The 16,475-nt window shown below is 56.6% G+C and overlaps 1 protein-coding gene across 1 annotated transcript; it reads right to left on the reverse strand.

Moving 5' to 3' along the window:
• Positions 1-7,574: 7,574 nt before the first annotated feature.
• LOC306946270 (solute carrier family 2, facilitated glucose transporter member 5-like) lies at positions 7,575-12,995 on the reverse strand (the record flags this gene model as incomplete). The annotated part of the gene is given in 16 exon segments (XM_079535255.1): positions 7,575-7,606; positions 7,609-7,664; positions 7,786-7,964; positions 8,063-8,190; positions 8,686-8,761; positions 9,022-9,123; positions 9,406-9,516; positions 9,598-9,785; positions 10,017-10,149; positions 10,315-10,460; positions 10,562-10,686; positions 10,752-10,912; positions 11,094-11,192; positions 12,767-12,816; positions 12,819-12,959; positions 12,962-12,995. Coding segments are annotated over 16 exon segments (1,761 nt in total).
• Positions 12,996-16,475: the final 3,480 nt, after the last annotated feature.

Genomic DNA, 16,475 nt, shown 5'->3' on the forward strand with positions numbered 1-16,475 from the left:
GGTGCTGAATGTAACCTGGAAAGGCTGTGTGTGGTGCATGCAAAGCATGGAAGCAGAGGGAAACACGGATAATTCAGTGTTAATCTGGGCAAAGCAGAGCTTTCCCATTTTTTGTGTGTGATGACCAGGAAGTCACCTGGTCTGTATTGATCTGAGCCAGTGTGTGTGTGCACGTGTACAGGTGTGCTAACCCCTTCTATTCCAAGGGAGTGAATTTTGTTTCTCAGGAAACCTCAACTATTTTTATATTCTGGAGATGAATTTTGCAGAGGCTTTCAGTGCTCTGCGGCATCAGCTGCTGGTGAGGCCAGGGTGTTCCTGCCTCAGTCTCTGGGGCTAATCTGGCCTTACACTCCCTTGTGTTGTAGGGGACCTGGCCACCCCCACTCCACACTTTGCTGCATCTTTGTCATGTGCAGGGATGAGCTGTGTTTGCTGCCAGGGCAGCCACTAGGCCATCAAACCTGGCTGCTGGGGACCTGCAGTGGGGCCTGGGTATTTGCTGGGGAGGACTCAATCCAGGCGGTGTCCTTGGTCAGCCCAGCCCTTCTACAGAACGCCTGGTGGAAACGAATGTCTTCTGGCATGCACTGGTGCTTTGAAACATGAAGTGTAATAAATCCTTTCTCTCTTTTTCATCCAGCTCTGGGTGCTGGGGTGAGCTGTTCCTTGGGTGACTGTGGCTGCCCCTCTCGCCAGAGTCACATGCTGGAGACAACGCTACTGGTGGGTTAGATGCAGTACTGCTGTCCCCCATCTCTTTTCCCTTTGTCCTTTCCTATGGGGCCACAATTCACTCTGTGGTGCCAATTGAGTGCTGCAGCAGCCGTGCAAAGCTCTGGTCTGGCTGTGTGTGCTTTTACAAAGGGGGAGGGCTGGGACCGTTCTCTGGGCAGCGCAACTTTCATGGGGACACGAAGAACTCCTGCCAGCCCCCTGCACTCTGAGGGAAGGGTCTTCTGTCTGTCCTTGTCCTCCCATCCCTCAGCTCCCTGCCCAGGAGCGCTGGAGAGGGCAGAGAGCCCTCCCGTGGCCAGCAGCAGCTGCAGCTGCGTGGTCCAAGGATGGGGCCATTTCCCCTGCAGATGCAGCACGATGGCCCTGCCGGTCACCAGGAGTGGTGCTTCTGTGTTCCAAAGGCTCCCACTTCCCCCTTGTGCTGGGCCAGGCAGAGCAGCACCAGTGACTGGATCATGCTGGACTGGGCAGAGCCTCCTGCCCTGCACGGAGGGGACAGAGCACCCGTTCTGCATCTTCTGAGTCACTTGCAGACCTCAAGGTAGGGATTACCTCCACTCTGGCATTCCCCAGAGCCAGGTGTGGCCCTGGGACCACTCCTCTGCCTGTGCAGCAGAGCAGGAGCTGGCCACTACGTGTCCCCAGCACAGCTTCTGTCTCTTCTAATGTCACGCAGAAGAAGGTTCAGAGCTCAGGGCCCCAACGGAGCTCCTGGGGTGCCTGGGATGGGGTGTATGCCTGTGGGTGCTGAGCTCCCAGGATGGCTGCAGACAGGGTGAGCTTTAAGATTGCTTTAAGCATCTCCCATGGGGTGTTGATTGGTTCCTGCACCCCAGGAAGGGCCTTCAGTGCTTTCCCCCTTCCTGTCCTCCCTGGCTGTGAGTCCGATCATCCTGAAAATTAAAAAGAAACCCGAACACAGCAGCACTTGAAGAGACTGAGTGGGGACAGGCATTGAGTTCCTGCTGCAGAGCCCCTAGCTCCCACTTCTGCCCTGTGTGCCCCCAGTGTGGGCACACTGTCAGGCAATTCCTGTCCCACCCAGCAGCTCTCTCTGCCCCCAAAAGTAAAAGGAAGAAAAAGCCATGCTGAGTCACATCAAGGCAGCTCTTCCCACCCTGCTCCCTACCCCATGGGGGGGATGCCTCACCCCCTGTGCCTGTCCGACAGGGGGCAGAGGGGTGCAGAGGGGCCCTTTGGGCTCCAAACGGTGGCACTTTGTACCATGAGCAAATATTTGCTAATGGCAGCACGGCCGGGAGAACGTAGCGGAGCTGCTCCCCCCGCCGGGGCAGGCAGGGAAATGAATATGAATTTATCATGATTAGGTGAACCCAGCAGGGAGAGCGGGAGAGAGAGGGCCAGGCAGGGAGGGGGCGGGCGAAGATGGATCTGTGCAATAAAATTAAATAAGGACACCAAATAGAGTCGCTGCTCGCGCGCCTGCCCGCCCGCGTGCTGGGCCTCTCCCGCCCTCCCTCGCTCCTCCGGCTTTGCTGATTTCTCTCTTTCCTCAAATTTATGAGGCCAATTATGAAGATGAGGTTGGAAGTTCTCAGAAGTTCACTAAATGCAAAGTGCGGTCCCTGCTGTTCCCATCAAATTAATTAACCGAGCGCTATTGATGGCCGGGCGACGTCGGTGCGGCGTGGAGCGAGAGGGAATGGCTGCTGGGGTGCAGCTGGGGGAGGGATGGGGGACCCTGTGAGGTGTCCCAGGGCAGCAGCCGTGTGCCCGGTGCACCCCTGCCCATAGGGGCGGCTCCTGGGGGTCCTACACAGCCCCTATGTCTGCTGTGTCCCCATAGCAGTGAGATGCACGCTCTATGTGCGACCTGCTGGGATGCTTGTAGGTGGGAGATGCAGAGCCCCGGGCTGAGCTCAGCCACCACCCAGCCAGCCCTCCCCTCACTCATTTTTGGGGGAAAACAAACCCAAAGCAATTCTATTGCTCAGAGACGCCTCACCCCTGTGCTGTGCCACAGCCAGTGCTTGAGGCCGGCAGGGGACGGTCCCAAGCCCTTTCAGAAGGCCTGGTCCTGAGGCCCCGGATCAAACCCAGGAGGTCTCCATTTGCTGCTCTGCCGCTCTGTGCCTCAGTTTCCCCCCTCCTTGCATTTCTTGGGGCTGTTTGCTCCATGCATTGCCAAACCAGCATCCCGGTTTCCAGGGAGCGCAAAGACACAGAGAGATGCCCCCCCGAACAGCCTGATTTGGCACCAAATATTTGTGCCATGGATTGCTTGCACTATCCAGGCATGAGAATCTTCACCCCGCAGTGCCAAGAGGTCTGAGACCACGCAGCCCCCCAACCCAGGGCTGTAGGGCCGGCTCTCCTGCTGCCCCGTCATCAGTGAGCTCTGCTTGGGCCACACGGCGGCACAAACAGCCGCGTTTACAGAGGCGTTTCTCTCCAGCAGAGCCATAACTCAGCTCCCGTCACCACGGGAAAGGGGAGGCAGGCTTTCCAGTCTCCTCGGATGGGAGACGTGTTACTTGCCGATAATTTACCTGCTCGTGTCAAATCGAAAAAAGAAACAGCCCGGCAGCTCCTGGGCTGCTGACGCTGGGCTCAGAGAGGGAAAAAATCAATCCCAAACGCGGGAAGGAGCGGTTTGAGAGCAGCCGGCTTTGGGGCCGGGCTCCCTGCCGGCTGGTGCTGTAGGGCTGAGCTCGTAGCCTCGTCCTGCCCCCACAAGCGGCCCCAGCCACGGTCCAGAGCTGCGCAGGTGGGGTGGGAGGGGGAGATGATGAGGAACCTCGTCGGGAAAGGAGGCGGAAATCAGGGAGAGGTGAGGGGACAGGCAGCAGAGGGAGCTGGAGGACCGGGTAAGGGCAGCGCGGGGATGCCCGAGGTGGAGGCGGCCCGGCTCCGTGCAGCTCCTTGTCGTGGGGATGGGATGCCGGGGTAGGAGGTGGGTTGAGATGGCGCAGTGACCCCAAGCCAGGGGCGGGCTCAGCCCGTGCCCGCAGCCCGGCTCCTGCACCAATCCCTGTCACCTCCTCCAGGTTTACTCGCAGCGAGGTCCTGAGCCGGCAGCACTGAGCCTGGAAGGACGCTCATCCCAGCAAGGGGATTTGGTGGCTCTGTGACCATCAGCAGCAGAGCAGTGAGCCATCAGGGAGCGGGAGGACCTGGTGCAGGTACGGCAGAACCTGAAATTGTCCCCCTGCTCTGCTCCCTCTGCCTCCTGCTGAGCCCCGGGGTGCAGAACTCACCAATTGTTCCTGCAGTCAGCACAGTTTGCCTTCCCATTTGGCAGGCCAGGCCGTGGGTCTGAGCTCTGGGGACACCGATCCCAGCTGCAACCCCCGGCCCCGCCTGCCTCCCTCCCAGCTCCCTCCCTCTACCCTTGCCATTCCCAGCAGCAGGAGCCAATTCGCGGCCATGGGTGCCACGCTGGGACAGTACAGCCCCTGGAGCTTGGGTGGTCGAAGGCACTTGCTGCTCCCAGGAAGCAATGCCCACAGCAGGAAGGTCTCACTCTTGCTGCTGTGCCAGGTACTGCAGTGGTCTTTGTGGTGCCTCCGGGCTTCTGCTGCTGTGGTCTCTGCCATTCCGGATGGGCACTTGTCATGCTTTTCAACAGACAGCATTTTTCTACTGCCCATTTCCCATGCTCTGCAAAGCTGCAGCAGCTCATAGGGGATGCAGCAGGACCCCCACCCTGCTCCTAAGGGTGTACCATTGGGACACGCCAAGAGATCGCCATTGAAACACCCAAAGGAGGCACCACTGGGACACCCCAAGGGTTCCTATGGGATCACCATTGGGACACCCCAAGGATCCGTCAAGGGGACACCCCAAGGGGATGCTCCAAGGAGACACCATTGAGACATCTCAAGAGGACGTTATGGGGACGCTCCAAGGAGACGCCACCGGGACACTCCGACGGCCAGCACCCACAGCCACTGGGGGATTTGGGTCCGGGGGGGCCCTCTTGCTCATTCTCCGTTTTCTGCCTTAATTAGAACCCGGAGAGACCGGGCGAAATCGCATTAGCGCGGGGCCCCGGTGCGCGGAGCCATCCATCTTTTTTTATTACAGCGTAATGGGGCTGCTCGCGAGGCGCCGTGCGATTTGTCACAGGCCTCGTTCCCTGATAACGGGCATTTGTCATCACTTTCTTCCCGTGTTAATGTCATCATCGGCGGGCTGACAGGCGGACCCGCGCAGGGAGCGCTGGCGACAGACCACATCCGTCAACCTAATATTTCCGTGGCTGTGGGGATCGGCCGGGCTGAGCGCACGCATTAAGGAGCTTATGGGGGAGAGAGAGGGAAAGGAAAAAAAAAAAACTAAAAAAAAAAGCTAAAAAAAAGAAAAATAGAAGAAAAAAAAAAAGGAAAAAAAAAAAAAAAAGAGCCATTGTCATTCATTAAAATGTTGGCACGAGCGAGTCAGTGCATGGGACACAGCCGTGGCTTTCTGCTGGAGGATGCAGCATCTCCTGGATCGCATCTGGGGCAGCAAAAGGTCTTCGGTAAGAGGGGAGGAGTTAAGTGGGATGGTTCCCCCCCATGTCCCACCCCAAGGGTTTGTGCCAGGGCTCATTGGAGGCGTCGGTGGGATGAAGTGAGCAGCCTCAGCCCCATGGGGTGGTGGAGGGAGGGGAAACCCCCAGTCCTCCCACCAGGGACCTGACCTCGGCCTGCTGATGATGATAATTTGTGGTTGGGGGCGCTCAGGGCTTCGCCCCCCAATATTTGGCTGTTTCCATGGAAACTGGGGGTGGGGAGAGGGAGAAAGGTGCTTGGGATCATGGGTCTTCATGGGGGGGCTGTCATTTTCAGTTCTTTTCTACTCTTTGGGTAATAAAGAAAAATAAGGATTTTTAATTTAATGCCTGTATTTCTAATACCTCTGCAGGGCATCTGGGGGCTTTCGGCGGGTGCTCCCAGCCAATTCTGCCCACTGCCTCCCCGGCTCTGCCCTGCACATCCCAGGACATCCCACCCTCTCCCAGGTTGGGAGTTTGGGGTTTTGCCCAAAAGCCGATGGGGAAACTGAGGCACACAACGCCGCATCCCCAATGCGCTCCCACCATGAATCGCTGCCCTCCGCGGGCCGACCGCCTTTCAGGAAGGATTTGTTGGGGGTGGGGGGATGGGAGGAGTGGGACACGGCTTGCCGTGCGGTGGCAGCGATGCGCTCCCATAAATCGAGAGGCAATAGCAGCAGTGGGGGGGCACGGAGCACCCCTGCCGCCCCATCCCTGCACTCTGCAGAATCTCCCGCTCTGCACAGAGCGCAGCGTGGAAAATCCCCCGGCGGGGAGTGCGGACGCGTGTTCTTTGTAAATGAAGAACATAATTAACATTAAATTAAGGTAATACAAATGAAGACAACACAGCGCCTGACAGGATGAGTGTTTGGGGAGGCAGTAGAGAGAAGTGATTCATATTTTTAATTTACTGTACAAATAGACTAGCAGGGCTGGGGGGGGGGGGGGAAGGGCCATCCGAGTGGAGTGGGGATTTCTTTTCTTTTTTTCCTTCCTTTTTTTTTTTTTTTTTTTTCTTTTTCTTTTTCCCACTGTTGTTTTGCTGTGCTTTAAGCACACAATGACTATTAAAGTCAACTGCCCATATAATAGGACATCTCCTACATGAGCGCTCTCCGAGAGGCAGCTTGCTGCAGCCATAAATCCCGGCAGTGCCATCTGCTGGCGCGCACCTCACGCCCCGACCGCCCCGGCACCGACCCGCTCCGCCATACGGGATCCTTCCTTCTCTTTCTATAGGGAAGCACGCTTGTGCACGTATAGCTATTTTCTGAATAGCTCATCCTTCAAAGACGCGTTTTGGAGAGGTTGGGTTGGGGAGCGTGGGATCCCAGGAAACGCGCTGTGGTTTGGAGTGACAGAAATCTCCGCTCCTCTCCACCCAATGCTCCCTCCCTCAGCACTGGGCACACCGTAGAAAGGCACCCGGGGCAGATCACCTCTGTCTTTGCTTCCACAGATCCTAGCAAGGCCGTGAGTACCCTCACGGTACCGAAGTCACTTCTCTGCAACACCTCTGATTTTTTCAAAGCCTTCCCCTCACCGTCGCTGTGTCATCCCCTCATCCTCAGTGCCCTCTGAGTATGGCTGAATCCTTTTGGTGGGTTTGGGCAGTGCTGGAGCCCTGTACTTCTCCCAACCCCATGAGGGATTATTTAGAACTACAAAATTGTTTGAGTTGAAGGAACTCTTAAATGCCACCTGGTCCCATTCTCCTGCATTGAACAGGGGCACCTACAGCTTCGTCAGGTGCTCAGAGCCCATCCAGCCCGACCTTGGGTGTCTCCATGGAAGTGAATGTCCCCACCCCTCCCCTCTCTGGGCAACCTGTGCCTCGGCCCCAGTTCACTGGACAATTTTGGTGGTAGGAGGTTGTTTGGACTCAATGATGTTAGAGGTCTCTTCCAACCATAATGATTCTACAACATGACAGCAGGGCTCGTGGGTCACACCGGCACGCAGGGGTCGAGGGGTCACTGCTTGCCACGGGGAGGGCACGGGGCATCTCCCAGGCTGCCCAGCACGCCGGGTAGGAGAGAGAAATAAATACCAGAATAAATAAATACCAGTGGCAAAGAGGCCTGAAATGATGCTGTCGTTTGCTGGGAATGAGAGACACAAGTGTAATTTAGGTTTTGATATTATGAAAGTCTCGCTGCTCTAAAACAGCAGGGCACTCAGTGCCTCATTAATAAAGGATAAACTTGGAGTCTATTTACAATGCACTTTTTGGGGTTATTTACACTCCATTATACATATGTAATGCTGCACATATTTACCGCTCTGTTCTGCTGCCGAGAGCAGCCGAGTCGGGAGGGGGACGTGGAGGATGCTATGGGGCCGTGATCTCTGCTTCCACGGTGTTGGACCAGGCAGTAGGGATCCATACGGACCAGTCGCTGTTCCCATGCGCATCGTCGGGCTGCGGGTTGGCAAGACGTCCAGCAACACCCCCCATTGTCCCTGCTCCCCTCTCAGCACTCGCTGGGGCTCAGGGCAGGCTGTGCTCTGAGCCCTCCAGGCTGCTCTCCGTGGCCCCGTATCCACGGAGCCTCAGCAGCCCCGCGTGGCACGGTGGGGCGAGGGGTTGGCGGGCAGCAAAGACACGGCTGATCTCCACGAAGGTCTTGTTCTTGGTCTCGGGGATGATGAGGTAGACATAGAGGGCCACCAGCAGGCAGACCCCACAGAAAACCAAGTAGGAAAAGGCACCGGTTGACATCTGGGGACAAGGAGAGGGAAGGGTTGGGGCGGCTGGTCTCGGCTCCTGGGGGAGCAGAGGGGTCATGGCCATCCCAGAGCCCAACCCGAGGCCATTACCTGCAGGAACGGGAAGATGAAGCCGATGGTGAAATTGCAGAGCCAATTGAGAGAACCCCCCAGGACATAGGCAGCCGAGCGGTGGGACTGCGTGAAGAGCTCGGCTGTCATCAGGAAGGGGACGCCAGCTGCGGAGGGATGGTTGGGTCAGTGGCAGGGGACCAGGATGCCACGGCCCTTTGGGACAACGGGATGGGTACTGGACCGGGAAGCTTCAGTCCTGGTGCTGTGCCCGGGGTCCCAGTGCTGGGGATGCTCAAGTCATCCTCGTGAGAGGTGCTCCAAGGAAGGAAATGAACAAGCAAGCAAAAGTGATAATAACTCCAGGAGGAGTGCAGCCCCGATGGACTCTTACTCACAGCTCGCCCAGAATAGAAATATGTATATTTTTGTTATAAAAGTCCTATTCATCATTGTTTGTGAACAATGAGCCATTAAAATCCTAATTAAAGATGTAATTACAGTGAATAAAGTCTGGGCTGAGGATGAATTATAGATCTGCTAACGGCTCTGCTAATACATCAACTGGGTAAAGCAGGGCAGGTTCTGTGCCTGAGGTCTGGAGCACCCAGCTCTGTGCTGCCCCCTGTCACCACCCCCGGCCCCACAGCCCCCAGGCCCACCTGGCCCCATGCAGAACCCAGCGATGATGCCCACCACGCAGGCGACGGCGACATAACGCATCCAGGGCAGGGCAGTCTGTGGTGGGACACGGGATGGTGGGACACCAGTACAGAAGAGAGATGGGTGGTCCGGGGCAAAGCAGAGCCAGCTCAGGGAGCACCCATCCCATCCACTGGAGGGTTGGACTTGGTGATCTCAGTGATCTTTTCCAACCTTAATGCTTCTATGCGTCTGTGATTCATCCCTTCACCACCCAGCCCTCATTAAGGGTTGCCCGGGGTTGGAATCTCATTAAGGCACCCAAGGCCCGTGGGATGGCAATGTCCCAGCCCTACCTGAAGCAGCAGGCAGCCGGTGATGCCTGCCAGGCAAGTGCCCATGGCACAGAACCCAGTGATGATGAGGGGCCGCCGGCCCAGCTTCTCAATGGTGAAGCACTGCCAGGGGAGAGCAGAAAGCAAGGGGACAATGGGGATCCCACGGTGGTGATGAGGGTACACTGTGGGTCCAGGTCCAGCTGCAGGCATGAAGTGCTCCTGGTGGCACCTCTATGTCCTCATTCAGATATATGTCCTAAAATTGAGCCTTCTCACCCCATTCTTCCACCCCGTTTTCCTGCCACCCCCCTGCAGAGAGTGGCACAGATGGTATATGGGGTCTATCTGACCCAGGCTCAATGGCGCTGGGTGCTGAGGTCTGTCTGTCCATCCATCACTCACCCCAATCAGCCCCGCAACAACTTCAATGGCGCCGGTGCCCACAGTGGTATACGGGATCTGGGATTTGGGGATCCCCGCGTTTTGGAAGATGGTGTTGGTGTAAAACCAGATCTGCCAAGGAGGGGACTCAATGTGAGCGGGGGCACAGAACTCTGTGTCCCAGCAGAACCAGGTTTCAGGACCAGGACTCACGGCATCGATCCCTGAGAGCTGCATGCCCACATTCACCACCGCCACCGAGAGGGTCTGCCAGCGCACCGAGCCGTCCCGCAGCAGCTGTCGGACAGAGACCGTCTGCACCGAGGAGAGGGACTGCTGCTCCTCCTTCATCTCCTCCAGCACCTCCTGCACATCAGGTGTCCCCAGGAACCGGCGCAGCGCTGTGGGTGAGGGTGGATGGGTGCTCATAAACACGGCATGGGGGGATCCACTGGGCCGTGCATCCCTGGGAGTCAAGGAGATGCCCTGACACCACAGTGATGGGCACCGGGGAAATGCTATGGGATAGTTGAGTGTGAGAGAAGATTTGGGTTATACGGGGCATGGGGGCTGTCAGGGTAGTGTGGTAGGATGCATACACACAGGTGGCTCCCCCCTAGGACAACCCTCACCCTCAGTTGCCCCACAGACATCATTCCTCTCTATCAGCAGGAACCGTGGGCTCTCTGGGAAGCAGTGCAGCAGCAGGAGCTGGAGGGAGGCAGGGATAGCCACCACTGCTAGGAACAGGGGCCAGTACCCGTCCTGGGGAGAGCAGAGATGGAGATGTGTCATGGGGAGGGCAGTGCAGGGCCTGTGGTAGGGGCACAAAGGGGACATTCCATTGGGGGGTAACCCTTTGGGAGGGCATCCCACTGGGGGACATCCCATTGGGCAGTACCCCATTGGGTGATACCCCATCCTGCTCACCTGGCCCAGCAGCTCAGGCAGCCCCAGCACCTGCGCGCAGAACACCCCCAGGCAGATGAAGATGCTGGGCAGGAGGCCCAGGAAACCCCGCAGGTTCTTGGGAGCGATTTCTCCCAGGTAGAGGGGCACCACGCTGAGACAGATACCTGACAGCATGGACAGCAGGGCCAGGCGGTAGGCAGCGAGGTGGCCACACAGACAACCCCCAGACCCTCTCAGGGTTAGGGTTAGGGTCTTCTCCACCCACCTGAGTGCAGCCCGGTGATGGCACGGCCGATGATCACCATCTCGGGGGCTGCCAGCTGTCGGCTGAAGGCCATGAGGCCACCGGCCAGGAGGACGAGCAGAGCGCTGCGTCCCAGCGTGCCGTGCCTATGGGGTACACACAGCAGTGGGGCAGCCCCTACGGCCCCATCTGCGCCGTGCCACCCCCTTACCTGCCATAGCGTGCCACCAGAGTCCCCACCAGCAAAGAGCCCCCCAGCCCGCCTAGGGCGAAGACGGAGACGGTCAGAGAGTAGAGGAGGGTGAGGGGCCCAGGGGGCAGCCCGTGCCCATAGCGCTGGGACCACGTGGCGTTGTAGAAGGCCTTTATGTGCTGTGGGGCAGAGAGATGGGCACTGACTGGAGAGGAGAAAGGCGGGGGGCCAACAGCATCACAGCCAGCCCTGGGGTAACAGCCTGAGGGAAGAGCCAGCACTTCACTGTTGGGCAGGAGTTGGGGTCCCACCGCCTCCACGGAGGGACGCAGATCCCGGTGGGGCTGTGCCATCCCTTACCGCCGCTGGCGAGTTCACCACGGCCAGGTTGTAGCCATAGAGCATGGAGGAGCCGAAGGATACCAGGAGGGTGACGGAGAGCAGGGGGCAGGTGAGGCGCTGGGGGAGAGGAGAGCAACAGAGCCCTGTTCCAAGCACATACCCCAGCCCCACAGAGCTCCCCAGTAGCCAAATCCCAGTCCTGGGAGTTTCCTCTCCCCCAGCCCCCCTTTCTGAGCCCAGTAGTCAGATCCATAGCACTCAGCAGCTCCCGGCTCACGCACACCAAATCCTCACTAATCCCAGTCGGAATCCTGAGCTGGGAACTGGGGGGAGGGGGGGTTTACACACCATGAGGGATGTGGGGAATGGGGATGGGGCAGCCCCCAACCCAGACCCCTGCCTACCCAACACTCACCCCACTGATGTCCCTGCTGGGCCGCGAGGTCCCCTTCTCGTCGGTCTGAGGATGAGGAGGAGGGGAGGAAGGCAGCCCCTGTGCCTGGCTCTTCTCTCCCATTTTCAGATGGAAGGAGGGAAGGGAAAGGAAAAGAAGGAAAGGCAGTCTGAGTATTGTCCCCTGGGCTCATTGGAGGCTTCAAAGTGGGTGGAGGAGGAGTCTGGAGCCCTCCCTGCCTCAATGGGGCTCCTCAGGACTGGAGGCAGAGGGTTGAAGGGGATGCCCACATCTCCCAGCACCGCCATCAGCCCCCCACCATCACATCGGGCTGCGAGGCAGCTATGCCCCATCTGCTGTGATGAGGGTAGGAGGGCTGGTGACCCACGTGTCCTGATGAATGGGGGCATCTGCCCTTGTCGGGACCAGGGTGGCAGAGCCCCCAGCCCCAGGGTGCAGCCCCCAGCCCCAGAGAGTAGAGATGCAGCTCATGGCAGCTCAGAGGAATCCAATTTTGCTGCGGCCAGGAGCTGCCTCCCCTGCTGCTAATGAAGTGCCTTTAATTAGCAGCCTAATAGCAAGCTCTTAATTTGCTGAACAGCCAGTCAAAAGGATGGGGACCCCACTAAGCCAGGCTGGCAACAGCTCCAAAAGCTTAAAAGGGACAGGCCAGGCTGGCTGGCCCCACCGTGGGACAGGTCCCTCCATACGGGACTCCCTGTGTCCTGCAGTGACGTTCCGAGAGCCCCTCCATCTCTCTCTGCCTCAGTTTCCCCATGTCTTCATTGGGACATCGACCCACATAGATCTGTGGGACTTCAAGGGCTCTGTCCTCAGAGCAGAAGGACAAGGCTGCTGTCACGGGGCTGTCACTGGATTTAGGAGTAAATCTGGGTTACCGTCACTGGTCCCCAGCAGCTGCTAGAGCTTTGGTGGATGTGCAGGTGGGGACAACGTGGCAGGAAGGGAGGGGGGTGAGGAGGAAGCCTGGGGTGTCAATTAAGGGCCACTGGGGAGCCGGGTTAATTGGAGACACTCCTGCGACCTGACCCAGTGATGGTGGCACACGGTGCGATGGGGACAAGTGCTGGCAAGCAACCCCCACTGCTCCGTGCTGGGATGCAGCTCAGCACTGCGTCTTACAGGCAGCCCCGGTCCTCCCTGACTCAATGTGCTTTGGGGGGAAAGCAGGAGCCAGACCCCAATCCATCCCATTCCCTCCCACTCTCACCCCTGCAGGACCGCTCGCAGTCACCTCCTTATCTGGGTGCTCTCCCACTGCAGGAAAGCCACGTACCTGCACGGAGCCCTTCCAAGCCCAGGTTTTCCTCCTCCAAGCCCAGCAGCCCTGGCACAGCAGCCCCTCACCTCAGCAAACACCCCCAGCAGCCACGAGGCTCCCGCCATTAATGTGCCCAGCAGGCCGACACCGACTGATTTCCCTCTTCCCCAAACACTCCTTGCTGAAGCGTGCATATAAAATTGAAAGAAAAAAAAAGAAAGAAACCACCACCAGAAAATTTCATTTTAAAGCCGTGGGTCGATCAAACGCTGTTAATTTGGAGATATGGCAAACATTACTTTCCTTCTTCATTTGAAGTGGAAATAAGGCACACATTTTTAAAAGGAAAGGGTAATTAAGCACTGAATCTATTTAAGATAAGCTGCCTGGCACTCACTCTGTTCCTGCAGAAATTTACAATGAAGATTGCTTTTCTGTCTCAGATCCTGTGCTCCTGGATGCGAAGGCAGAATTGCTGGGAAGTTCTCCAGCTCACTCTGATGGGTTGGAACTGGATGGTCTTTGGGGTTCCCTCCAGCCCCACTATTCTGTGACTCTCCCATCTTTGGGGTCCCTTCCAGCCCAACCATTCTGTGATTTTCTCACCTCTGGGGTCCCTTCCAACTCGATCACTCTGTGATTCGATGACCCTTGTCTTTGGGCATCGATGGGAAGGAGAGGAAGGGTTGGCTAGGGATAGAGCAGGATAGGAACAGCAGAGGATAAAGCAGCATAAATCGACGATGTACGTATTAAAAATCCAACCCTCTCCAAACAAAGCACGCGGCTGCTGGGAATGCTGTCACAAGGAGGGATGGGGATTGGAGGTGACAGGACTCCCAGCCCAGCAGAAAGCAGGAGGTTCGCCATCTCCATCCCCTGCTGGTTCCCAAGAATGGAGCCAGCAGGGAGAGCGGCAGCAGGCGCGCGGCAAGTGTTTGTTTTGTGCCCACCCTGGGAGCCGGGATCTTAAAACCGCAGTCGTCTTTGTGTTAAAAGGGGCTGTTAAGTAAAACGGGAAGATCTGAGGTTGCCATCCGCAGAGCATTTGTAAGAGAAAGGTATTCTGAGGCCAAGGGTGCTCGCGTTTGAATTGTCAGCATTTCAGCATCCCCAGCCATTGTGTCGCATGGCGGTGCTGCGATATGTCAATTACTCACTCATTATTGAACAGCAGGATTCTGATTAGCTTATAAAACAAATTTGTGCTTCTCCTACCAGGATCTTGCAAGTGTACCCAGAAAAGCACAGTCTTTATACTTTTATAGGCAAGATGGTTGTGGCTCGGTGCGTCGCATCCACTCTGGCTTACAGGGCAGACGCATTCAACCCAGCTAGAGGCCACCAGTCATTCGGTGGAGTTTGTTAATTAAAAAGTATGCTGTGGTTTTAGGAAAAAGTGGTGGTGGGGTTTTTTTCCCCTCTTTCTGCCTTCCAGAGCACAGACAGAGGCCCGGGAGCAGCCCCCAGGCTGGTGCTGGGGCAGGGAGGTTCGTTCATGTCCAAGTGCAAGGCACAGCCCTGATGGTCCAACACTGTCCTTCATCCCAAAAGGAACACAGGAGAGGTTCACAGCTTAACCTTTGTATTTGTATTTAAGTTATTTTCTGAACAGTTAAAAAAAAAAACAAACCACACTGTTACCATGACCCTAGCTCAAGTGAACATTAGTACATTAACTACACATCACCGTAACATAATCACAAAATTCAAAGCACTCGTTACTTAAGAATCCAGATAACAAATATAGCAGAGTAACAAACCGAAAACTCTGGAGAAGCCACGTCCTTCCCCCCCCCCAGCCCTCAGTCTGAGCAGGGATGCAGCACAGGACAGTTTTTGGGGTGACCACCTACTACAAAAGGGACCCATCCAGCAGTCAGTTACCACACATTAAGGGCTCGTACATCCATGCACATCAGCATCCCTCTGATTTTCAGTGTATCAGTTTAACGTCACCGAAGATTAACCAGTGGTGACAACTCCTGTGAGATATCCACGGGACAAGCAGGGAAGCCCAGCGGTCTTTGGGAACAAGCACAAAGTCACGGGGAGAATTTTCTGACAAGACAAAGGATGATTTATTCTGGCTGTGTATCAAGGCTCACCATGGGAGAGAAGCTCTGGGAACGTGCCAGGAGTTAGGCTACAGCTCATTAAAAAAAAAAAAAGGAGTGAGGGGGAAAGGAGGGGAACCAAATCTCAGCCTCAGCAGCAACCACCCCTCCCAGCCCACTGCTGGGGATGGGCAGAAGGAATGTGCCCGTGGGACCTGCCGCTTCTGTTCTGGTATTAAGTGAGGACAAAGACCGTGGCCCTCATGCCAATCAACCCAGTGGGATGTGCTGTCAGGATGAAGGAGGGATTTCATATGGAGACCTCTCCAGGGACAGCTGGGTCTCCTGCCGTTCCCCTTCCTTCTGGGAAGCTGTTATTGCTCCTTAGGGAACAGCAGCAGGGCAAGGCTCAGCACGTCAGTGCATCATGCATGCCACTGGGAGACCTGGCAAAGTCCTCTTGGTCACTGCAGTTCAGACCTCTCACCCCGTGCCCCCAGTGCAGCTTAAATGTGGGCATCGCTGGACCCACCCATTCCTGCAGGCACTGCTTAATGACCTCCTGGCATTTCTGATGTCCTCACAGTAACCCTTCATCCTCGTGAGCCAAGTACACCAGCTAAGAACCCTGTTTTTGCAGCACTGTCCCCGCTCATGCAGAGCTCCATCTCACCCCCACGCTTCCCTCCTAGCCTTCAGCCACACGGTTCTCTCCTCCTCTCCTCCCCCGGCCTGCAGCAGGAAGGCTGGGGCTCCTCTCCTCGCATCTCTCCCCAAGGAGAGCTGGTAGTGCCGTGCCTCAGCACAAACACCGACCGCATCAGCCACAAGTCAGACCTACAGGTGTGAAAGGAAGGCGCTCTCAGAGACGTGCTGCCCCGTCAGAGCCAGGATGCTGAAGGACTGAGAGCCAAGCCTGGAGCCCTGCTCAGACTGAGGAAGGAGTGCGTGACAGGGGCAGGGAACATACCTGGGGCAGGGAACGCGCATGGTAGTCTCCAGTTTTTTCAGTGTTGTTAAAAAAAAGAAAAGAAAAAAAAAAAAAAGAAAGAAAGGATCCTTTAGAGCTGGAGCAGGTGGCAGGTAGATGGAGCACGGTGGTCCAAGTCAGCTTCCAGTTCAGGAACAAGTGTAAAGCATTTCAACGTTTCTGATGATCAGGCTTCTCGACTTGACACCCGCATCCTTCCCTTCCGGCAGCGGACGTGTCTGTCCCTGAAGGTTACTGGGGAGGAGACAGCCACACAAGTTCCCTCGCTGCAAACTCCTTTGTGCCATTTTCTATTTGCATATTTTAAAGCAAGCTGAATTCCTCTGAAGATGAGAAATATTTGCAGCACAACGGTGTCCTGTCGCCAAAGGAGTCACAAGCAGGAGACGGTGTGGCCAGAGGGACTGTCCTGCTTTGGACGCCCCACACCTGCAGCACTCGGATCCCGCAGCGCAAGGGGAAGGCTCTGCGAGCTCCCTGCTTGTGGGAGAAGTGACCATCTCTATGCAGCAGAGGTATTTCATTTCAAAGCCATGTGCAACACCTAAAGCCCACAGACACCTTCAGCCCCTTTTGTCTCCTTTCTGTAGGCAGGTGCTAGCTCTTTTCATCATAAGCTCTGCAATTGCTCCAACCTGGCTGAGGGATTACCCATTCAGTTCATGCTGAAACCTCT

Source organism: Tetrao urogallus (genome assembly GCF_951394365.1).
Source record: "Tetrao urogallus genome assembly, chromosome: 5".
NCBI lineage: Eukaryota > Metazoa > Chordata > Aves > Galliformes > Phasianidae > Tetrao > Tetrao urogallus.